This window comes from Gouania willdenowi, chromosome 11, assembly GCF_900634775.1.
Source record: "Gouania willdenowi chromosome 11, fGouWil2.1, whole genome shotgun sequence".
Lineage (NCBI taxonomy): Eukaryota > Metazoa > Chordata > Actinopteri > Blenniiformes > Gobiesocidae > Gouania > Gouania willdenowi.
This window is the reverse complement of record NC_041054.1, coordinates 15,421,273-15,446,797: the sequence shown is the minus strand read 5'-3', so window position 1 is coordinate 15,446,797 and position 25,525 is coordinate 15,421,273. Positions and strand designations below refer to the sequence as shown.

General features: G+C 39.9%; 1 protein-coding gene across 1 annotated transcript in view; it reads left to right on the top strand.

Annotated features, from left to right (window-relative positions):
* Positions 1-18,006, top strand: part of kcnh8 (potassium voltage-gated channel, subfamily H (eag-related), member 8) — a 67,994-nt gene extending 49,988 nt beyond the window's left edge. Inside the window, exons 11-16 of the mRNA XM_028461011.1 lie at positions 2,161-2,375; positions 4,589-4,627; positions 7,468-7,730; positions 9,829-9,944; positions 10,184-10,263; positions 16,914-18,006. Coding sequence (XP_028316812.1) covers positions 2,161-2,375; positions 4,589-4,627; positions 7,468-7,730; positions 9,829-9,944; positions 10,184-10,263; positions 16,914-17,495 — 1,295 coding nt within the window. The 3' untranslated portion in view covers positions 17,496-18,006. The remainder of the gene's footprint in view (positions 1-2,160; positions 2,376-4,588; positions 4,628-7,467; positions 7,731-9,828; positions 9,945-10,183; positions 10,264-16,913) is intronic.
* The last annotated feature ends 7,519 nt before the right edge of the window (positions 18,007-25,525 follow it).

Here is a 25,525-nt window from a genome sequence, read left to right as displayed (position 1 = left end):
TTTGATGTTTCGCTAAGGAATGTATCGTATACAATAGTTCCCAAGTGCATAAGTGCTGTTTGATGTGGACAATGTGGGCGGGACATACTGACTTATGGCGTTGTAAATATTATCATAACCAATGTAAAACAACGGCACAAGTTTGGTTTCTGTGACCTTTGACTGCAAATTCTTACGCATGTGTTACTGTTTCTGTCAGGAACAAGAAAACGTATTGTTTGTAAAGCGACTTCTAAAAACAATTATTTACAATTGAAGGATGAGGAAGAAAAACTAAAAAAAAACTAAAATTGAGATAAAGGAGACCAGAAAGGAATGAGGAGTAAACGTAAAGAAAAAAAGCTGTTTGGTCCAAAACAATGATAGTGAGATGTGAATACATGTGGACCATTCAGAAGTTAGAAGAGGAAAGAAAAAAGAGAGGGGAAATGATCAAGGCCAGAGGAATCAAACAAAGAAACAGAAGGACTGATGACCACTCCATCAGCTTCTCTTTAAAATACCAGTATTCAATGTTCACAGGGACCACAATGAATAATTCATCACTGCTTTACGGACATTGGCCACATTTAGATGGGAGCTTCAATTCCTCTTTAAAGCGGAATAAAAGTTCATTCCTCTTTAACCTGACCTTGTAAACAGTTCATTTCAAATCAAAGTTCATTCCGAATGAGGTGGCTGGTTTGTTCAGTTTTTAATTTCGAATTAGATAATTCCTCTTTCTTGTAAACACTTAACTTGGTTAAAGCCGCTTTATGTTAATTCGGATCGTTTTGCGCTTGCACGACTTGTGGCGCCGGTGACGACATCATCCAAGATGGCGGCGGAACGGACTCCAGCCTAGACTGTTTAATAAGAGCCTTAAAAGACATGGATGTAATGAAAAGAGTGGATGGACGGAGGCATAAACATGCGGACTTTCACACGGACACACAAGGACTTATTAAACAAACACGGATCTCGGTAAACACTGTAAACGGAACAGGCTTCACCAAACGGCTGGCACTAGGACCTGGAGGTGGAGTAAATGTGTCCCCGTACTGCATTCAGAGACTGTAATATCACCAAGTTTATCATTTTACCAGTTGTTAGAGCTACTATTTTTACCATGGAGCAAATATTTATTCCTGGTGATTGTTTTCCAGAGTTTTACTGGGCTTTTTACCAGTGATTAGTTCCTATCTCTCTTCCACACCGCGGTCCAAACTGAAACCGTGTGTTATTGTCGAGCGGCTGCTTCAAAACTACAATCAAAATAAAAGTGAAAACAGTTCTCATGTGTGGTCGTCTGTGTTGTATGTTTTTCCCGATAGACGTGATACGTCACGTTCACCCTCTGTCCAATCAGAGCCTTCCCAACCCCCACACCTAAAGCTGAATTATTTAAAGCGGAATAAACCGGTTTCCCATGTAAACCTCAGTTCAGGAATTACCATTTCCATGTAAACACGAAGCAGAACACTTTAATTCCGAATCATTTAGTTCGGAATAACTAATTCTGAACTAAAATAAACATCATGTAACTGTGGCCATTAAAACCAGTGCATCACTTATTCTGTGTACAGAAGCAGCTGTAAATGACCACTAATGGTGAGAGGTATTCCACTTCACAGTGATTATACCTCTAAAATCATTAAAACCATGCTCAAACATTGGCTTATATTAGAACTACCTCCATTTGTCCTAAATAATTTGTTTTCTTCACAGTATCATTGCAAGTTTCCTCTCTTTAGCCTAATGAGATATTTTTTGACATCCCACATTTTAATTCAGCTCAGAAAAGCTGGGGTATTATTCTCATTAAGGTTAATTTACTGTCTTTCTGTTGCTTTGTTGCGAGCTAGAGAAAAAGCGATGACGTCAATGATACAATTTACAAAAACAACAAGTAGAGCTTCTTTTATCAGTAATGGGATTTTAGTCGCATTTACAATGACACATTTGAAGTAAATGAAGTGCTTGAAGACTACTGGTATACATACATAGTAGTTCAATAGAGGCAAAAATATCAAATACTCCAACTGTACCTTTGGATTGTTTTCCACGACAACAAAGCTAGACACGTATCTATATATGGAAAACCCAAAAAACACTTTGCATGATTGACTGCAGTCTGCACCCTTTTCTATGACCTACATTGTCTGTGTTTTCTCTGAGCAGGTAAGGGTGACCTTATTGGAGCAAACCTATCCTTAGACGACCGAGTGATAAAAACGAATGCAGATGTGAAAGCCCTGACCTACTGTGACCTGCAGTGCATCAATCTGAAGGGGCTCTATGAGGTGCTGGACCTCTACCCTGAGTACTCCCACCATTTCGTCCAGGACATCCAACAGGACCTGACCTACAACCTGAGAGAGGGACACGAGACACACGTAAGTTCATTTTGTCATTTCAGTCCCTGAAATTAAACCTCAGTTTTATCTTTTGATAGTCTTTTGTAGAACTTTGTTCATAGGAGCTCATTGGGGTATGATTTAGTGTTGGTTGACTCTGACTGTGGTCACCTAACATGCATACTGTACGTTTCTACTTTTGGAGGAAAGGGTACGCAACATGAATTAAGTTCAAACCAGGATTGTTTTTCTTCTCACAAGGCAAAGCTTATTTATCTGTTTCGCACTCGCCAAATCATTGCATTTGTTGTTATTGTTGGGTTTTTTTTTTTTTTTAATAAGTAAAATACTTCACATCGTACCAGATCCAAGATCTGTTATGTTTAAGTGTGATTTTACAAAAGTATTTGTATTTGTTTGTCTTTCAAGGTTTTTTTTGGATTTTGTGAATGAAGGTTTAAAGTTGGGTCAATCTGTGGCGCACTGATGAGCATCGCTGCCTCTCAGCGCAGGGATTGTGGGTTCATGTCCCGCTGGTGTCCTCCAACGTGTCTCTGTCAAGCCCTGCGATAGACTGGCATCTTCTCCAGGGGGGTTTATACTGCTTTATGTCTGTTGGGATAGGCTTCAGCATCCCCTGTGACCCTGTATAGCAGTGTTTCTCAAATGGTGGTACGTGTGTTCCTAGGGGTACACGATGGCACTGCAGGGGTACTTGAGCGATAGAGAGGTAAATTACCAACTAATGGGTCAGTCTTGGTCCCACCCCAGGCGTGAGATGACCGGAAATGATAAAAACTAAAGAAATAAATCTATTCAGGAGCTAGTAAATCAGTGTTTTTCTACCTTGGGGTCGCCTGAAATTTCAGAAAAATTCAAATAGATTTTTGTAGTTTCTTAATTATTATTATTATTTTTAATTAAAACAACACACAATCTTAAACAACTATTTTTCTTTACTTTGACTTTGTGAAAGATAAATCTAGTTTAACTAAAATGCAGTAAAATAAAATCTTTGAGTTCAAACCAACCCAGTCTCACAACAAAATGTGTCATAGCAACGTTTGTCCACAAGCAATGTTGTAAGCATTTTACGCTTGATGCTCGCAGAACGTAAGATGCTTACAGTTTTAGTGATAATTTTTAAATTATTTTCCATCTATTGCATAGTATCCATTCAGTTTGTTTGTTTGTTTAGGCTTAGAACGTACTGGAAGTGACGTTTTTTTCTATTCTTTTTTTTTTCAAACAGGAAGTGATGTCGAAATGCATGATCAAAACCTAAATCTGGAAATAAAATGTCTTTGGGGTCACCAGAAAATTCTTAATTTCAAAATGGAGTCACAATCCGAAAAAGGTTGGGAACCACTGCATTAAATAAATACTGTTTCTTTCCACTTTTTTACAAAATAGCCCTTAGGCGAATTCTGGCATATTTACAGAAATGTATATTAATATGCACTGTCCCTATAATAAATAAATATATGAGATTCTTTAAAATGTGTGTTATTACTCGTTCATTCCATCATTGTGCTCTATAGTTGTTTTTAAATTGTTTTCTAAGCAAAATGTTGTAGTCGGACAAATGGGGTACTTGTATTCAGAAATAAGAGAAAGGGGGTACTGGAGCCAAAAAAAATTTGAGAACTACTGCTGTACAGGATAAGCAGGTATAGATGACGAGAGAAGCTTTAAGGCCCAGCAGGATAGATGTAGGGTACTGACTGCAGCGGAATTAGTCTATTAATAATATCTGCTAATGTTAAAAACAATGATTGGATGCGCTGTGAACGTCATCGGACGGCAAAAAAAACAGAGTGAAGAGAGCGGATGTACTGTATGTGGGAGAGGGGTCCATGAGGAAACTCAAAAAACAATGTGTACATATGTGTATGTAGGGTAAAGAGCTCTTGAAAAATAGCGTTGTTATAATTACAGCCAAGTGCTCTTGTTCTCCTTGTCCAAACACCAACAGCCAACCTATGCACATCTACTTACACACACACGCTCAGTGGGTATCTGGCCCCTGGCTGCTTTTTAAGTGATAAGGAAATATTTGCTGAAGTGAGATTTTGTGTATGGGTTGTTTGAGATTGCTGCTTGGCTGATATTACTAGAGCTGCTTGGTGTGATAATGTTTTTTGTTACCACTTCATTATAAGTACCGTAGGTGCTGAGTTATATCTTGTGAGAGTAAACTTAGCCTTTTCCTGCACTTCATCTTCTCCTCCTTGTGTTTACTTTCTCTTTAGGTGAAGGCCAGACTGTCCACCACAGCTATAGAGACTCAGGTATTAAACTGTTTGATCTTACATGGACAACAATTGGCGAGTTGTAATAAAAAAGACAATGTATTCAATGAAGACTATATACTAAAGATGGGACGATAAATGGTGCAACAAGATGTTGAACACGATATTGAAACATCACAAAGGTACGAGTGGTAAAGGCAAAAGTTGGGGTCAGATTTTTTAAAAAAATCCACACGATCTACTACACACAATTGTTATGGTTTGTTTTTATTTTTTCATATTCTAATTGAGTTGAAAAGGTTACACCCAGAGTAAGTACAGTATGTAATAAGTACAGAGTTCAATTCATATAAAAACATGTTTTTTTTTCCAACTGATATTATTTTTGTCTTTTTTTCCTTCCAAAAATATCATTATCATTATCACGAGCCCATTATCATCTATCGTATCGTATCGTGAACTTTGTGTATCGTCCCACCTCTACTATATACAGTATCTGGCGGCTGCACAACGAGCAGGTCTCCAGTCCATCATAGGCAAGGCAAGGCAAGGCAAATTTATTTATATAGCGCATTTCATACTCAAGGCAACTCAATGTGCTTTACATGATAAAACATTCAATTGTTTAAAATCAATAAGAACATTTAAATCAATAAGAACAATTAAAATCATAGGGTCAGACTCACCACCCTGAGCTTTATTTAACCACGCAAACTGGGCCGAGGTGTGTGTGTGTGTGTGTGTGTGTGTGTGTGTGTGTGTGTGTGTGTGTGTGTGTGTGTGTGTGTGTGTGTGTGTGTGTGTGTGTGTGTGTGTGTGTGTGTGTGTGTGTGTGTGTGTGTGTGTGTGTGTGTGTGTGTGTGTGTGTGTGTGTGAGAGCTACATCTAACAAAAAGAGGTCTGTGTTACAAAACAACAACAAAAACCATTTTTTTTCTCGATTGATAAGACACAAAGTTCCATTCACTGCACACAGGCACCAAATGACTGCACACATTTCTCAAAAACAGGACTCTGACGTCAAAACCTTGAACACCATGAATGGTTTGCACATAGTTTCCAAAACTCTTCCACTCTTTTTTTTGCAAAAAACTGAATACACTTTTTGCTCATTTGAACACACTTTTTACTCATAGCACACAATTTTCAAAAAGTGAACATGAAGACTGTGTCGCACTGTGTACAATACAGCACTGTATTGTTGTGTTTTATTTAATAATGTACAGTCAGGCACTGCAATGGTTGCCTCTGATTCATTTTAAGGAGTGCAGTGTGCTACTTTTCCTGTGTGTGCTAATTTTGAAATCAAAAGTTCAAATTCTGATGATGAATTGCACTTTTTCACTCAAGTGTGCAGGACTGTCAAGAACAGTGTCTTAACAATCGAGGAAAATCTTTTGCACAATTTTTGCGCGCCTGCAGTTACGCGCTTCTCTCCTATGTGTATTCGCTGGTCCAGGCTGCTGACACGCCCACCGCGCGTATGTGTGAATGAAGGCGGGCTGAAGGAAAGGAGGCGGTGATGTCATTTTTTTGGGCTGTCTAGAAATCACGAAACCTGGAGTTTTCCTAACGCTTGTAAATGTCATTGAAATCCGTTAAAAGTTCACTTTTAATTTGAAACGCCAACATTGATAAACAATGTAACAGGTTGATTTGATCAGATTATTGCAGTGTGCCTGAGGATCGGTCGCATTCTGTCCGAGTCACAGTTAAAATCTCTCTCCTTGATCATCGTTGTCGTCGTCGTTGCTGTCATCATCATGATCGCTGTAAAGCGTGACTGAGTTAGATGTGTTGGAGATATGAGGAAATAACGTAGCGTCCTGCTTTAATACAGAGGGATGTTTGCAGTGAAACAGAACTATTGGCTTCCATAATACGCAGTTTTAAATATGAATTTTTTAAAGCAACCTGAGCTGAGCCTCGTTAAAATATGTGTGAGGACAGTGTCTGGTCCATCCTCATCCGCATATGACAGCTTGTTTCACTCTGTAGTGGATCAAACTGGGACTTTACGTTGGACAAAGTATGAGAATAGTTGAATCACTGACCAACGTGGACAGAAATCTGCTTCTGTCAGAGTTTTAATTAATCACACAGCAGCAGCTGAGTGATCACAGCTGCTGCTGCGCGACGCATAAGCCTGTGTGGCTTCAAATGAAACTAAGTCCATATTTCTAGTGCAATATAATGTTTCACCTTATCGAGGCACTGCACTTATTCCAGCGTTAGAAGCACGTAAGAGGAAAAGGACTTACTCACACTGGAAAATGCGCGTAAAACCAGATTTGAATGGGAACACCCACATTTCAGGGCTGCTCCACCCAGAGTGCGTAACTGGGATGAAGGCGCGCAGCGACTGACTTACGCACATGGGAGAATAGAGCCCTTAATGTGCATGCAATGTGACAAATCACCTCTCAAGGAACAGCTGATCTGCTGTTGCACTTGATCAGTTGTTTAGTACCATTTGGACTGACTTAGAATAGACTGTGTAAAACCTTTACATTTGTTAGGATAATTATAAGTTATGACATTAATACAATTTATGTAGCAGACACACACATTCAAAATTAGATTTACATTTGTTCATCCTGCGCAAACATCAACTTTCTAAAGACCAGTTTAATTAAAACCTATTAGAGAGAGTAAAAGATGGATAAAAGATCCTAGAAGAGATATGTATGCAGTGTGAAAAGTGTGACTGGTCATTTGGCAAATATAGTACATACTTGTGTTAATTTCCTGTCTACTGTCTACATATTTCCTCAAAACTCAAATCTTAGTGAATGACTTGAGGAGTTATTCTTTAAGTTGTTGCCGCTTTCAGTGCCATCTTGTATCAGTTGTTTTCTTTGATCTATTTTCTCCTTCAGCCTGGGGTCAGAAGGAACGGGCGAGTGGTTCAGGGCTATCCGCCAATCATAGAGGCACAGGAGGAACGGAAGGAGGAAGATGCCGAGGAGGATGAGGAGGAGCATCAGGCCGTCTCTGTATCTCTGAACCTCAGGAACTCCGGGGGGACGTCGCCATCGTGTCGACCAAGCTCGAGGATCATTGTTCAGAGTATTGAAGGTTCTCGGAGGAAGAGCCAGGAAATTACTCTCACCTCATTAGATCCTTCCAACCTCAGCCCCAGGTGATTTTGATCACCATCGATTTGTCCCCCACTGCCTGTCTGGGCTTGTTTCTCTGTGGCTTTATGTCTATTTTCTCACACTTTAGACCATTTCATGTCAAACAAACAAGGACGAGCTAAAAACAGGAGGTGACAAAGAACGTGTTAGACAAGCTGTATGATACAAACATACAGTACACACAAGTTCCTTCCTATGTCAAATTACAATCTCTGATTAACATATTAATTATTTGGTCCAGGAAAGAAAACCTGTATTGAATGGCTGAGTATTCAGCCATTCAGCCTTGTGCGACATCTATTATTATTTAATCTATAGATCCTAGATATTAGATGTGGATGTGAACACAGAAAGGATTCAAGTAGGTTTGGATAAACACAAAATAAAACTTAAAACATACACATTTGTTAGTGTAAGCACAACTTAGATGTGGGATGTTCGATATTATCTTTTCACCGATATTGTCCGACACATTTTCGATTTCCGAAGTTTACCAAAACCAATTTAAACACAGATCCCCTCAGAACCAACCTCATTTTGGGTCACATTATATAACTATTTATAGAAAAAAAAATACACAGGTTCAGGCTACTTTTAATGTGATGCCCCACTAGATGTATTCCACAAATAAACATCATCAATACAAGTTAAGAGAACTCATTCAACTTTGGTTTTAGAAAAAGGGCCATATTTGGTTTTAATATGTTGTCTCAAACAACAGCAGATAACAGTTTTTAATATCGGTGGAAAAGTCAACGCCAACACGATCAGCCAATGATATCCGAAAGCCGATAATACCGCCCATCTCTAGTTAGATGCAGAGTGCATTTACAAGTATTTTAGGACTTAAAAGGGATGCAGACAAATGATCTACTAAAGATTGCAATGAACTCAATTGATTATGAACAACTGGTGAAGTAAACAGTGACGTGCCGTGATCACTAGGGTTGGGTAGGCAGGGCGTTGCATATCGAGACCACCAATGTCAACATCAATGACAATTCCATATGTTTCTGCTGGCAAGTGTTTAATTCATTTCAGTTCAACTTTATTTGTATAGCGCAATTTACAACAAAGTCATCTCAATGCGCTCATCAAAATATAAAATTCATAATAAGAAAGAAAAAACCCAACGAGATCCACATGAACAAGCATTTAGCCATCTAACAAAATCAACATTGTAAAACACCATTAAATTAACTAACAATTATTCAATATAGCCTCCATACAAGATATATCTCATGACACGACAGCACATCCGTTATTTATGTTAAAAACACAGAAACACGGAGAAAATGACAACAACAACAACTCGGAACAGCCTCAGTGAGGCCAATCCTACCATTCACTGTGGAAAATACAAACAATGTTCTGACCTTTCCTTTGCTGAAGGTCTGGTAACTCAGGTGTTGGTCTCCCATCTTTTAAAAGCTGTAATTTTTCCTCAAAAGAAAGTTACTCAATTGTCTCTGGCGCTGTCATCCTTTCTGTAGCTAGAGAACGTATTAGCAGCGGCCACGCTCTATCAATTCACTAATGCACTCTGAAGGTACGTATAGCATTTAGCATAGCACGGTTATGTCCAAAGGCAGCGTAGAGAGCTGCCTTTTTACGTAAATGGTTTTCATCTTGGGGAACTGACTGCGCATGTAAAAACACGCTATGGGAACAGAGGCAGAGCAGCAATGTGCTTTTGGGAGGGGGCGTGGCCTCCTCCTGCCTTACAGCGGAGTGAGACTGTGCAACGTCTCTGCTGTACCAGGAAATAGCTGACACTTTCAAACTTATAGGTACTGTAGGCTATTCGAAAAGGAAAAATAAATAATTCTTAATTATATTATAATTAAAACAAATAATCAAAATATCAATTCACCCTTGGGTAGGCACTGCCTACCTTGCCTACCCTGACTGCACGTCACTGGAAGTAAAGAAGACTTCAAACAAAACATGTTACGTATATTCATCCTAACTTCGTCACCTTGGGGCTGCGGGCTAATGAGCAATGTATGTTTGTTCAGTGTTTATTCCACTCCTTAATGGCCATGTATGATGACGCAGCGCGTGCATAGATGACAAACATAGCTTATTTTCTCTTTGCAGGATAGTGGACGGCACAGAGGACAGTGGGGCGACCAAGGGCTCCCTGGCCTTCTCGTTCTCCACTCGACAAGGTTGTCCCATCGGTGAACCCACCAGCATCTCAGCCTCTGCCACAGGTCTTCCCAACACACATTACATCAAAATACTTCTTTTAGACACTCACTTCCACAGTATAAAATACCAGTGAAAAATGTTCTTGTGCCAAAATATGGCTGTAGCTAATATAATGAGGCTGAATAATGCCTGTGAGTTCTTGTAGCATTTATCAGCAGCCTGAATGCAGTAACTGCAGGGTGTGGATTTCTGCTTCTTTTTTGGTGCTCGGGGTGATTTATAGCTTGTTGAATTGTCACAGATATGCAGCACATCAGCACAGCAGATTTAGCAGCTAAATCTGAGGAGACGAGAGGACAACTGCGACATCTTGACCAGCAGGTAGGATGTGTGAGATGGATGTAAAGAAAGATACCAAAGTATCAAATGATGATTTGTTCACTTTATGTGTGGATGTTTAATCTATTCTGAGGTACAACTGTCCTCAACTATTTCCCAGTAAAAGAAAATGCATTTAAAGTTCTGGTCTTTAAATGCATTTAAAGGGGGGAATTTTAAGCATTTTCTGGGAATTTTTACATCCTTAAGGTCAGACAGCCCTGGTCCACCAATAGTTTTGTGCGGCCCCTATACAGTAAATGCACAAATTGACTCCAAAAAACACACAAATTGACAACAAGAACATACAAAATGAGAGAAAAACACAGACAAAAACACCAAATGACAAGAAAAACACACAAAACAATGTAAAAACAATTCCTACAAAATAACAGAAACATTTACAAAATGACAAAAGAAATACACAACATGACAGTATAATATACAAAATTACAACAAAAAAAGACTCCAAAAAACTACACTTTACATTTTCTTTGTTCTCTTCTGCATTAATGCTCAGATTGGTCATTATTCTTATTGTTGACATGAACGTTGGTATCAGACAATCTCATTTTTGTGGCTCTCACTTATAAAAGTTCCTCATCTCTAGTATTTTATCAATAGCATGTGGTGCATTAGGACCAGGCAGCAGGTGATTGTAGTTTCATGTTTCATAGAATGCAGTAGTTGTCTGTCCAGTTTCAAAGGGATCTTATTACACACACACGCACACACTCAATGGTTTTGAGTGGCAGATTACTAAATTGACTTTAGACTCCTGGCAGGTGATCTGGGAGTTTGCTTCCTCCTGCGAAGCCACAGTGAGTATTTAGGCATGTGTAAAGAATGAGAAACAGAACAAAGAAAAACAAAAAGCAAAAGAAAATTCGCTTTTTCATCTATTTTCAAAAGAATCTTAGAGAGACGATGCCCCTGCGTCTTTCTTTAGTCTCTGTTGGTTGTCTCCCAGCATCCATTCTGTCCACACTGGTCACCAGTGGAGACAAAAATGGGTATTTGAATTTGACCTTTCCCGTTGTATAATAATAATAAAAAATCACACTATAAAAAACACGGCCTTAAAAGAAAGTATGTGCAATTTGCGTCAAACTTTAAGGTTGCAACTAAAAAATGTATTGTTAAAATAATAAAAAATAACAATAGAAGAATACATTTTGTTAACTATAAAAGCAGTTTCTCTTAAATGTACACTGTGTAAGTTTTGGCCACTAGGGGCACGAGACTTGTAACTTTCATGTCAAGCGCCCCTAGTGGCCACAAGCGCTGCAGCACTGTCGCAAAAATCAGTCAGTCGGGCTTTTGATTGCGTATGCAGACAGTAGTTGACCTGTAACTTCTGGATAACGATTGGCTCTAAGGGCTGGGTTAGTCGGGCTGGGGTGTGAAGCGGGGCTGGGCTCGCACCCTCCTCACCGCTTCGGTGGCGCTCCCCTCCCACTCCCTGGCCTTGCCACTGTCGTCAACCCCCTTCGCCGGGGCGGTCGGGGTGGACCTGAAGTCTCAGCGACGTCTTTTTAGCCTCCTCAGAAGCAGTCTTAAACTTTTTGCTTGCCTCGGCCACGACCAGGAGTTGTACAGGTGGAAAAATACTAGCAAAAGCCTTAGCCCAATGAGTGTATCAGAGCCTGCGGTCACATGACTGCCATAAAGTGATACGTTCTCCAGGCATTCTCCAGGTCTCCTGACCTGGTGAAAGACGGTCCATCTCTCCAAACTTACATAGTCAGTATTTCAAGAGGGAAGCCTCGCTCGAAGCATTGATACTGTCAAGTGCTGTATATTGGCCTGAGGAATCATTTAAAATGACTCATATGGGTCAATTCTTTAGGTCAAAAAGTCTGCGGTGTGCCTTTAAAGTTTTTTCTTCGGGGTACTTTTCCACATGTAGGCGATAAATTAAAGGTGAAAGTTCCACCCAGCCTATTGGAAACTGTACCCTTGAACAGTTTAGTTGGAGCACTAAATGTGATGATTAAGGCACTGTAAGAGCAAAGTTAATATTATTTTTATATTGGTTAAAGACCCCTTTGACCTGAAACACGGAAAAGTGACAACATTTAATGAGCTACAATTTGTGTACACACAGCAATAAACCAGTTCAGGCTCCTTCCGTGGCCTCTTACTTTTGCCTTTATGCTGCTGCTGCTGCTGTGCGTGTCTAGTGGGAGATGAAAAAGGCATTAATAGGAGGACCGTGTAAAGACCTTGCAGACGACCTCCGAACTACATCAGAATGATCGTAACTTCTCAGGAGAGCGAGAACATGGAGAGCAATGCAAACCCAGCCTGAGTGACTGCATTTATAATTGCAAATGAAAGCAGAAAGAAACACAGAGCAACATGATAAACATACAGAGTGAGACACACATACGCCTGCACAGCAGTGGTGACCTACTTTTATAATGAACGATGAGAAACTAAATCTGTCGCTTCCAACAGACTTCTCATACGGAGTTCAGACGCACAGTGATGAGCAATAATCAAAATTTAGGTTTTTGAGTTTTAGACAGTAGAGAAAAGCTTTTTAACAATCATATAGACTTTGTTTATTTTCAACACCAAGTAATGTTTCTTCAATATTTGTGATATTTGCAAAAGTTACAAAACACCTACACAATAGCAAACCATATGGAGAACATCCATGAACAGCAGACATGTGGCCTATAGCTCGTTGCATTCTGTGACTCATGCTCTATTCTCAGCTTGTGAGCTGCTGCCTTCTGGACACAGGTTACGCTGTCCAGCCTGTAAGACCCTGAGAAGGAGGGCGACCTTTGTCCCCAAAGCTGTTGTCCTGAACACCAAAGGGTTAAAATATTTTTTTATGGACCTAAATAATGTGTTTACATATGTATATATACTGTATTCATTTGTATTCATTATTATTGTTATTATTTTCATTATTTTTTTTATATTTTTGCACCTTATCCTTCATTTGCACATTTTCTTGTGTACTCTTGCTCCTTTTTTCTGCGTGTGTATAATTATTATTATTAGTGTTGTTTTTTTTTTTTTTTTGTTTGTTTTTTTTTATTATGCCGCTCTTTGTCATTCTAATTGCCCCTTGGGGTTAAATAAAGTTTTTCCTGATTTGAATTCTGATCCAATTAAGCAACTTAAGCCAATGCAATCAAAGCACAATTAACTGTTTCTTTTTTTTTTTTTAAATAAATTAAGAAAAATAGATACTTTATATTCATTAATTTATCCTGTCCATCGATTTTATCCTGTTTTGCAATAAATGTCAACAGGTGAGTTATATGAGTCATAGGTGGGAATCCAAGACTATTTTCTTTCATAAAAAGTAATTGAACCCTTATTATACTGTATAATTTGTGTGAACTATACTATACCATCTTAAATTACATAAGGAGAGAAACTCAAAGCACTTGCACCAGTTATATATCAGCAAACTATAGAATAATAAGTTAAAAAAAATGATAGCAATAGTGTGTGTGTATCTTTGAACGCATTGATATTCATCTTCATATTTTACATCAGAATGCATTACCACTTACAACCGAGCAACATTAATATTCATAATTAATTATGAAACACCTAATGTGTCACTGAAATGTGTATGGCTGCCAAAAATGTGTTTTATAAACATTTTGATGGCAGATGTAGGAGTCCTAGCCTGTTGCTTTAGGTTGTCGTGTACGGATTCGGTGAGTTGTGGTGTTGGTGCTGTTGTTCCTGCAGGTCCACAGAGACACTCGTCTGTGATGTAGGAGTACCAGAATCATGTTGATGCCGTGTCAGATTGGACTGTTGTGACACTCTCAGCTTTGCTATTTTTATCTGGATGAGAGTTTGGATGCAGGCTTTCATCAGCTACTTGAGAAAGGAACAAAGGATAAACTGTGAAATAGGGAGCGGCTACTTTGTCCCTTAAAAACGTGTCTTTGTGAGCTTGATCCATAATGTACTGTACATGCAGGGCCTGTGATCTGAGTTCATGCCATGAATATAACTACTGCTATAGTTGAAGGAGTATGTCGTCCACTAGTAGAGAGTTTTCACCCTGCAATGGACTGGCGCCCTGTCCAGGGTGTATCCCCGCCTAACACCCAATGAGAGCTTGAGATAGGCACCAGCAGACCCCCACGACCCTGAAAAAAGGAGCAAGCGGGTCAGAAAATGGATGGATGGATAGTAGACAGTTTTGTGTTACTAGTAGTACTGGTAGACTTGAAATATGTTACTATTACCTAGAAAATCAAAGCTTTACTAGCACTACTACTAACACAAAGTTGTCTACTAGTAGAGGATTTTGCTTTATTATAGTACAAGGTTTATTTGACACTAGTGCTCCAAAAAACTTTACCAGTAGAACAAAATTTTAGTTTACTAATACCAATAGTTCACTCGAGTAGTGCTACATCGTTTCAGTCGACTAGTAATTCTAGCAAAGCCAAAAGATTCACTACTCTTACTAGTAGACTGAATGCAAATGAAGTAGGAGAGATTATGACCAAATCCAGCACCCTGATTGGTTGTAATACTTTCGAAAACCAATGGCAAGCCTGAAATTGCTTTTCCTTATTAGCATATAATGCTTACTAGTGACACTTTTTACTTCACTAGTGAAGTCTACTTGTGTACTCTTGAACTATATAAGCTTAAAGGTAAGGTAGGTAGTTTCCTCCAGATACACTTTCTAAGTTTTTGGTTGAAATTGTCTTCATGTCCTGACAGAAATTAAGATGTTATGTGCTCTGAAAAAGGAACAAAGAAAATCCGTCTGTAGCATTTGTAGGCCTGTAAAAACTTTCACCAATGTCGGACGACGGTTCGTTTTTCATTAAAGGTCCTATATCATGCTACATTAAGACCTTCCAAAATCACTACAGCCACATATGGGTAATATTTTATATTTTAACAAAAAAAATCCTAATTCATTAAGATATATTATTTATTTTCTTTCAACTCGCTAGTTGAGACGCACGGTTTCTCGGAGCACTGCCTTTCCCGGTGTGAGTGCCTCCCATTTCATGATGTACCCCTAGAGTCGAATACGCATTTTCGGTTACCAGACATTATCTTTTGGTACAAAAGCAGTCTGTTTATTTCCCCTGTGCAGACTGGATAAGAAAGGACAATGGCCATCCAAACAGATGTTCTTTGGCCGCTCGCATGCCTCTAGCACCAGAGAGAATGGGTGTGTATGGAGGGGGGGCACCAGCAGCAGGCACTTCCTGGAGGGGGTGGTTCAGAATTGTAGTGACATCACTAGAATTTGAACCTCTGGTTTTTTTAAAGGGGGCATAGAAGGAGCTCAGAGAGCAGGATTATTGAGAATATCTCAGAGATGCAGGAAGGAATCCCAATAATACTTTGGAGGTGTTTTTGATGAGGAATTAACATTGTAACAAGATTAAAAGCTCAAAAAAGCTGATTTGTATGATATAGGACCTTTATCCAATCACGTCCCTCTGTCTCCCTGCTCGTTCTCGGCCCCTTGCATGCACTAGCCCACACTCAAAGTGCATCACCAGTGACAGAGTTAGTGGTGGAGAAATTACCCGTTCCACTAGTAGTGATGGCGGCTTGCCCTGCTAACAAGGGCAAGAAAAGAAAGACGGTGGCAACAAAAGCAGAAAAAAAACAAGTGTTTGGTCTGCTTTTGGAGCACCGGCGCTTGTGCATGTGAGTGAGGGGCGTGGCTTTAGAGGGAGCACAAAGGGGCGGGGGCGGGTAAAAGCGGAGCACTCAGAGGATGCGACTTTCAAAATCATGCTAGTTTTCCAAAATGACCTACCCTGCCTTTAACTATGGTTGATATCAGTCTATATAAGGTGTGTTCAAACTCTGTTTACTGTTCAAGCCTTTTCTTGTTTGGTCACTTTACATCCTTTATATGTTTTTTGTTTGTTTGTTTGTTTTTTTAAGACATAAGTCATAAATCATGATTTGGATCAGGATCAGAATCATTCAGACAATCAATCAATTATAAAAGAAGTAATTAAAGCAAATTTGTCTTGATGAGTGTTGATAACAATGGTTGAATGCATTATTTACTTAAAAAGTAGCTAAACGATTTGATTTTGGCTCTAACCTGACCCATAGACCTATAGCAATGCGACCCGATGCGACCTTGTTATGTTTTGTGATGCGCAAGCAGAAAAGTAGAGGCGTGGCTTCTTGTAGATTGCAGTGACAGGGGGAGGAAGTGGAGCTGTTGAGGGCGGGACATCGAGACATTTCTCAGAAACTCCGGATAGCAGCTTTAACTAGCTACTCATTTCTCACTATAACTCTCTATTCACTCTTCTCTCAATCCAACCTACTCACCACAGATTGTAGAGCCCACAGGTGTTAGTTTATATATGAGGCGCGGGGCTTACAGTGCTTGTTTGTGACGCAAGATGGTCCCAAAACGTCACATGATCTTCTCACTCAATAGCAAAAATCAATTGTAATAGCCGGGTTTCTCCCCATAGAGGGCAATCACTAACATTTTACTACAAAATATGCCAAATTGAAATACTTTGACTAAAATGCTGAGAGTTGGACCAAAATCAATCAACAGCACTACTTTTTACCCAAATACATTTGTGATCAGCAGGAAAAAGTGGTTTTGGGGTTTAGTTACTTTTTAAATTCAAACCGAGTTGTGATGGTGTCTGCAGGTGAGCACTCTTCGGAGGGAAGTCTCCGACCTCGGGCAGGTGATGAAGAGGATGGCTCAACTCATGGAGACTCTCATGCCATCAGTGCCACAACCTGCCTTGGTTTGCCCCGCCCACTTCTCCCCAGCACATCACACCTATCTACATCATTCTTCCCCCCCACAGTCGTACCCTTCACCATCCTCCTCACAGACTGCATCTGTCTGGACAGACACGCCCACATCTTTGCCCGCCTGTCCCTTCACCATCTCCCAGCAGCTCGGCGTCACGTGTCATGTCGAATCCTACACACAAAGACCCCAAAGCCTCCACTTAAGGTGCCCCACTGTAGCCAGTCCAGCCTTGCCATCAGCCTACCAGCTGCTGCCATCGTTTGCCGCCACAGAGCCTCTCATGCCTTCATCATCCCTCAGCTCGCCGGATTTTTCCCACTTCAAAGACGGGGTGTCCAGTCCCTTCAGCTCCAGAGTGCACAGTCCTTCTCTACAGGACGGGGGAGAAGAAGGCCCTCTGCTGAGCTCTGGACATTCTTCCCAAACTGGACTTGGTGGAATCTTCTATAGCCAATCTAGGACTTTGTAGCAGACCAAAACCTTGACTTTTCTGAAGTCTGCACTTTTTCGAATGCATTTTGGGCTGTATATCCATTTATCACTGGAGAACATGGTCGTCACACAAACTAGATTTCTTCTATAGATCTGTTAGATTTTCTTTTTTAAAAAAGGTTTGCATGAAAACACGAACAGGGTTTATGTGTGTTAAGTTTATATTAAATCTTTTAGACAGTAGAGGTGAGGAATGGCAGCTCTTTAGATACAGCTCAGCTCCGACCTCTTCCAGGTTAAAACATCTTCAATTCAAAGGGACTTTCCCAGGAATCAGGGACTTGTTTTTGTTCTGTTTCTTCAGTGTTAAAAAGGTTCCAGTCCCAGCCATAAGGAATAAATGAATGCATTGGGAGTGCACAATAAGAGGTGGGGCGCAGTCTTTTCCCCAGCCCCCTTTCTATTTAACCCTTCTTTCCTTGTTCACTCAACCCTTTTCAGGTGCTGTGGATTGCATGGAACAGCGGCTGGTCACGACTGGTTTGACTGGGAGCTGAATGAGAATAGAATGAGCAGAGAGCTGGAATGTATTGTGCTCTTTACTGCTGGCCCTCAGGGAATGTATAGGTCTGGGGGGGGGTTATGTGGATGGTGGGTATGAAGGCAATCGGGGATGGTGATGGGGTTACTCTGGCCTGAGGCTGCACAGACCCAGCTGATGTCTGTCTTCCTTCCCCCTTAGTTTTAGTTTCTCTTCTCTTTTCCAATGCTTTTCTCCATGTATCCACTCCCCCCCCCCCCCCCCCCCCTCTCTCTCTCTCTCTCTCTCTCTTTTTCTCTCTCTGCATGCCTCTCTGAGCCTTTTGAGTAGTGCCTGTAGACACACATTAACATGCTGCATGTCACCCTGTGGAAATCCAGCTTGCCATTTATCTATCTATTTAAAGAAAATGTGGTTCAGTCCTTTAATAACTGAAGCTGGCATTTACGGATGCATATTTATTGGATGCAGGCTCATTTTAAACCACTTGGGTTATTTAAGGGACCAGGTGCTCGCCCCTGTTGTGGAGTAGCCTGGGGGAAATTACCCATATTTCATTGAGTTATTGGCCACGATGTTGGCTGGTTCCCAAAACGTCACCTAATGGTCACCAGTGCTGAGGTCCATTTTCTCAGCTCTTCAGAGTAAAGGCAATATTCCCACAAAAAGCACAAACATGAAATAAAGACACTTTTATATTTCTATGAATGTATCGATGCGCTGAAGATGTATTTTTGTACCTCAACCGATGCAAGAGTGTGAGGATGGCAGTAAATGTTGTTGCTGTCCTGAAATATGACAGCAGTGCTGTTTACTGGTATTGGCCAATGCAAATCCTGATCCAGGAAAACACCAAACACCAATTAGTGTTGGTCTGAATCTGCTCATACAAATGGAATGTACTGTAATCAAACTTCTTCTTTTTCCCTTTTTTTCATATTTATTAGATAAAAACGATGTTATGCCAATAAACAGGAAATATTACACATGCCACCGTTTTTGTCATTAACTAGCTAACTGGCTTTGATTGATATGCTGAAGTTGCTCGTAGTGTCAGATGTGTTTTATGATACAAACACTGAAAGCGTGAACCTCGCTGTGGCGGTAGCAGAAAGGTCAGAGTCACTAAATCTGTGAGGATTCCTGCTTTCATGATGATGGATCAACTTCTCAGAGCTGCTAAGTGTATCAGTTATAGTGGGAGGTGGAAAAGGGCAGCACGGTGGTGGTGTAGTGAGCACTACAGGGTCATACTGGGGTCATACTGTCTGACAAATCGTTCAGTCACAAACATCTGAAGCTGAATTTGTTTGAACTAGTAATGAATGTTTTCCTTACTCAGTGTGAAATGAAATCGTAAACCAAATTGGATGTTCTAATTGGCTACATTTGGCCCGCGGACCTTGAGTTTGATTATATAACCATGAAAATGTCCAAACTAGTCCAGTCTATTTTAAATCCTATAGCTGGAGGTATATTTTTTGACTTTTCCCACACATTATTTCACTTGCCCATCATTGTTTAGTGTATTTCTGCCTTCTCTGAGCAGCGACCAGGGTTCAGCTGAGGTAATTGACTTTTCACTGTTGTGTCCCCCTGGTAATACAGGAGGGAAGGGTGAAGTGAGTTAATGTGAATGCTGGTTATCACACAGACACACCTGTCATAGATCCAGCTGCACTCACCTGTGGGATGACGGTCACTGTTTGTTTATTTGTTATTTCTGTGTTTTTTTTAACAGCGCGTAAAGAACGCTTTATGGTGGATGGAGCTGATGGAGACGCCACAGCACAACGTGATGGCTGTGTGTGCTGTATGTGTGTGACTGTTCATGGTGACGTAATAGGTAATGCGATCCAAAAGAAATGCGCTGGAGAGTTGTATTTGTTCTGTTGAGAATGGACGGTAGATTGTTTGCAAAGAGAATATTTGTGTATTTAGCGTTCCCTCAAGCACGTCTCTGCGGAGGCCATCTTTGCGCCTTTGCTGGTCTTGATGATCCATTCATATTTAATGCTGTACAAACAATCCCTTTGCATCTATTTATGCTTCAATTTATCCACCTGCTTGCAAACTCATATATTATTCACTGCTTTTCCACCTTATCTGTCATTAGCCAATTGAGGCCCATCTGGCCTCCAGTTTAGAATCCAAAATTCTAAAATTTTCTATCACCATTTCTCTTAGGATTTATTTGGCAGTGGGAAAACACTCCTAAGTAAATGCTATTCAATGATAATTAGGTGAAAGTTGATTATTTCTTCTTTTTTTTTTTGTCCAGATAATGAAGAGATGTAAAAAGCTCACACAGCTGTAAAATTGTGCGCATCATGCCTGTCTGTCTGCAAATAAAGAGCCCAAATGCATCCCCTTGTGACCCTCAAACAGATACAGTAAGTAAACAATAGCAGACAACAAAGTAGGGAATAGGCTGGTAGTTCAATTCTGACCCGCGTTTCTGCACATGCACGTAATCAATTCTGAGAATGGAGATGCTCTCTGTTAAAGAACTCTCTCTGGGTCACTGCAGCCGTTGCACAACCAAATACATTTATTTGCATCAGTGTAAAATGGAAAGATAGAGGGAATCAGCGGGACATCTTGTGCGTTTGATAAATGAGTCCGAGGCTGCAGCATAAGCAGCGGAGGAGGTGGCTGAACAATGCGCATGTCAGGAGTGGAGATTAATGGTGGCTTCTTCCCTCGGAAGTGTGGCTTTTGCCGCGTCCATCAACCAAAGATACTGAAACGGCTGCTGAATAAGCTCTGCCATCAGGGAATAGGGTGGCATTTTCAAGTAGAAGATATAAGATACGTCAAACTCTGAGTAAATAGATGTCTACCAGCATGCTGAAAGAACTGTGATGTAAGCGGCTCTATTGTGTGGAGCACGAACTAAAGCCAAGGCCCGAGGGCCACGTTCAGCCCTGCGTGTACATTTATGTGGTCACGTCATGTAGTTGTTAAACGCGTCCATCTATCCATTTTCTCACCAGTTTTTTCTCCTTTTTTCACGATCACGGGCACTTTGTCATAATAAATTATTTTTGTTTTTCATAGTTTCACCCATTTAGTAGCCCTTTTATGGGAAAGAACAAAAAGTAACTTTAATAGTCTTGGTTTTTAACACTTTTTATGTGGAAGACAAATTTATCAAAACAGCACATAAACATTTTGTATCAAGCACCACAAAAAATAAGAGGAAATCGCATTGCCAAACTACATCACGCCAACATCTCGTGGTGTTTAATGTAACTTATACATCTCATAATTGGGAAAGTTGATTTTCTAGCACTGGGCTAGTATGGACTGAAATGGAATTTTCAGGTTTGGAAAATTATTGCACTTTTAGGACTTCTGTCCTGTATTTGTTTTAATAATTTCTTATTTAAAAAGTTTTTCCTATCATGTCCTGTAGGGGTGAAAGTTGCATCTGCTACTGTGAACTAGGATTGTGATGATATCTCGATACGGCGATATATCGCGATATTTTTCCGCACGATTGTTTATCAATATGCTCCCGCTAAATATTGATTTTTTTTTTTTTTTTTTTTTTCTTATTCAAAACTTTTTCTGCTTTTTCACTAAAATGTGCAGGTAGGTCTTCACAGAAATTTTGTCACTGTTTGTTGAAGGAACCAATATATTGTTTACTGGAATATTCCACTATAATGGTGTCACCGGTAAGAAAGACCATATTTTTTGTTTACAGAAATCACTATTGGAGATACTTATTCATTTACATTGGTATGTTGACACTTATTTACAGAAATGTTGCACTAAAATAGTGTCACTGTTCATAGGACACTTTTTCAATTTGTCTTTCAGAGATATAAAATAAAAATTGTATTTTTTCACTTAATCTTTTTTTTTCTTCTTATAGATTATCGTAAATTGATTTCTGACCAATATATCGATAATCGTAGTATCGTCACATTGTGAGATAATCATTATCATGAACTTTGTATCGCGTGTCGTATCGTGAGGTACCCAGAGGTTCCCACCCCAACTGTGGACTGAATGGCTGCTGTCTCAGGTTTTCTTTTGACGTTGTTGATAGTAAGGACGTGTGTGAGTTCTGTTCATATCTATATCTCAAAATGTGGTATCACTTGTTTGGCTCACCATTATCACAACAGCATCTCTTGTGCATTAACAAAAGCAAGCATCAACAATAGGTTTATAGCAATATAAGTGATAATCGCTCATTTAGTTCTGCACATCGAGAGGTAGAGAGAGTTTTTACTTTATGTTGTGTAACACCTTATAACATTTAACTGCTTTCTGTAAAACTTTTCTTTTACTATGACCTAAATAGCTGCAGCCAGTCTAGTTTTGTCACAATTCAGAGCAGTTAATCTTGCTGTGTGTCAGCTCTGCTCCCGAGACCGCCCGTCCTCAAAAACCTAATTACACATTTGGAATCACTGGAAACAACAGTGTCTCTGTAAAAAAGAGCCCTGGCTGTAAACATACAGTATCGCTAACCTTCATTCTGATTGAAACCACAAACTTGAATCTTTAAAAAAGAGCACCTCATGCCTTTCATGAGGACCAAGCAGTTTTAGACAATAACCTGACAGTATTTTCATGGATTTGCTGGACAGCACCTCAGTGGCCCGCTGTATTTGATGTGGGTGTTTAGTGTATTTTTGACACTGGAGAGATGCTGCGAAAAAAAGGCAGACAAAGAGGAGGGAAAGCAGACGAAAAGGTCACAGAAAAGCAAAGTAGGAGGACAGTTTCACCACTGGAGGAGGAGAAGCAGAAGAGCTATTTAGAACAACTGCAGAAAGCTGGAAGACGTGGAAAAACATCTAAATAGCAGCAGAATTCAGTAATTGCTCATCTTTACCCTATGCATCATGCACATAGAGGCGACCGTGGCTCAGGTGGTAGTGGGTCGTCCTCTGATCGAGAGGTTGGGGGTTCGATCCCAGTACCTGACTATGTGTCGAAGTGTCCTTGGGCAAGACACTAAACCCTAAGTTGCTCCCAGTGGTCGACTAGCGCCTTGCATGGCAGTCCTGTCCCACTGGTGTGTGAATGTGAGAGTGATTGGGTGAATGAGTTGATATGTAAAGTGCTTTGAGACTGCTTCAGTGTGGTTATAAAGTGCTATATAAAATCAGGGACCAAAAATGTTAAAGCTAACAAAGAGATCCCCTAATGAAAGAACACTAATGCTGACGCTAAACTTTTTTTAACTAAACTAGCTCGGTTTAAAGGAAATAGTTTAATAGTTTACTTCAAATAGAGTCTGTAAAGATGGAGACGGTTGAGCAAGTGAGCATCACAACAAGGCCAATTTAAGAAGGAGGTGTTGTGGGTGGGAATTGCATGGTAGGGTATACCTGAGTCACTATATGATATCATACATGGTTCACAATATTGCAATATTTGTCTCAAAAATGTAAAATAGCCACAAAACTGTCAAGTGTAGAAATTCTCAATTTATTCACTGTAGTTTAACACAGACTGAGATGAAACACTGAAAGTGCATAAAGTTAATGTTTAGTGCATTTTAAAAGTCATACAAACCAGCAGCGCCTACTGTTTTATCTACGTAAATAAACTGTCCTGTCCTCCCTAACTTCTTATAATACAATCAATTTTTGGTTTGTATTTTTTATGTATGAAAGAACATGCGTAGTTGTTGCAAAAAGATTGCACTCCACGTTGTATCAACCGAAAATGCCAAATACATAGGGAAAAAAAGGGGAGGGAAAATAAGGAGGATATATGTGTAAAACCAAATGGCACCAGGAAGCACTTAAGCCTAGGTTCCTACAGTGGGGTACACTAATTGTCATAGGGGTTACGTGAATAAATATTAGAAACAGCACGACAAAATTGGAAACTAGAATATAAATAACTCTTGCAAGATAATTGTTGAATAATATGTTATGGTTTCATTTATTCAGACAACTGAAAACTTTTATTTTGGCTTCAAATTCTGGGTGGATCATCAAGACTATTGGTCCTCCCAATTGTCAATCATTCTGGTGATATGTTCACGTAACGCCGTCTTACGTGCTCGTCCCTAGCTAGTTTTCGCTTGCTGCGCATGTGCACTTTTCACCAGGGGGTGTCCCAATCCGATGTTGATATCGGTCCGATATCAGCCAGAAAATGAATATCTGATTTTATCGGACTGCATCTAAAAGCTCCAATATAAGCACTCCTATAGGTTTTTGTTGTTTTTGTCCCCGCCCTCAGTTGTTCCCACCTTATACTGACAGTAAAAAATAACTGAAGTGAATTTTAATTGTTGACTATTGTTCTCTGTTTGAGTAACATCACCTGATCAAGCCTTTTATAACATTCCACACTACAAAATAAGTAATATAAGTTTGTATGATTTGTGCTGATGTTGTATCGATAGCGGTATCAACCAATACTCAAGGCGGCAATATCAGTATTGTATCGGAAGCGAAAAAGTTTTATCGGGACATCCCTACTTTTCACTTACTGGTGGCGAGTCTGACATAGTGGGAAAAGTGAAAATCTTCTTTTGGAAAGTAAGCTTGTATGAGCGATGCCGACACAAACTTGTAAACAGAGAGAGTGTGCACGAGCCCAGTTTTCCTCGTGCACACTCTCTCGCACATGTTTAATAGGCGTTCCCTCTTTGGAGCAGGTGCATGTGCATTTTTTCAAAAAGTGGAGAGGCGTTTCTTTTCTAAACTTTGGGAAAATCCTCCTCTATACCTTTAAGGAACAGTTGTCTGAATAAATGAAACCTTAACATATAATTAAAAAAAGAATCTTGCTTCAAAGGAAACTTCAAAGGTAACTTCAAAGGAAACATCAAAGAGATTAGCAGATGCCTTTGATGAAACATGACAGGAGCTCAAAGTGAATTTCAAGTTGTTAAAAAAAAAACAAAAAAAAAAAAAAAAAAAAAACACTTTTTTCTATCCATGGTCTTGGTGAAGAGGAAAACAGACCCTTTGTCTTTGCCCTCTTGACATCCTTAAAAGATGCAGAGAAAAGTGATGAAGCCTTTACAGCTCTGTCACCCATAGTTATGTAACCGATGAAGACCAAGTCTCAACCCTTTGTTAGCACTTTGCCCTCCAGCTGCAGACATACCACTCATGGACTGTCAAAGAAAAGGTGCTGCGTACTTGACTGGGCTAAGAGGATCATTTCTGTGGGACTGAAAGCAGGCTGTTGTTAGTGGCCATTAGCCCAAGGAAGGAACCAGTCCAGGGTCTTCAATGGCCACCAGAACCTATCCTGACCTCAAACTCTATACCTCAAATAATGACATCTTTTCATCATATTTATTGGACTGTGCTTTATAGACACAAATACACCCACCCTAGTGTCCTGCTAATAGCAAAGTTGCCTATTTTTAACATACCAGTTTAGCATGTTAGCTTAGCCTGCACTAGCTACCTCAAAAAATGTATCTAATGTAAAAACAACATTCTCTGTCTCAAGAATGTTCCTTTATATAAATAGATAAATAACTGTTCTTCTATATGATTAGGTACATTTAACACTCGGAAGTTAAAGTT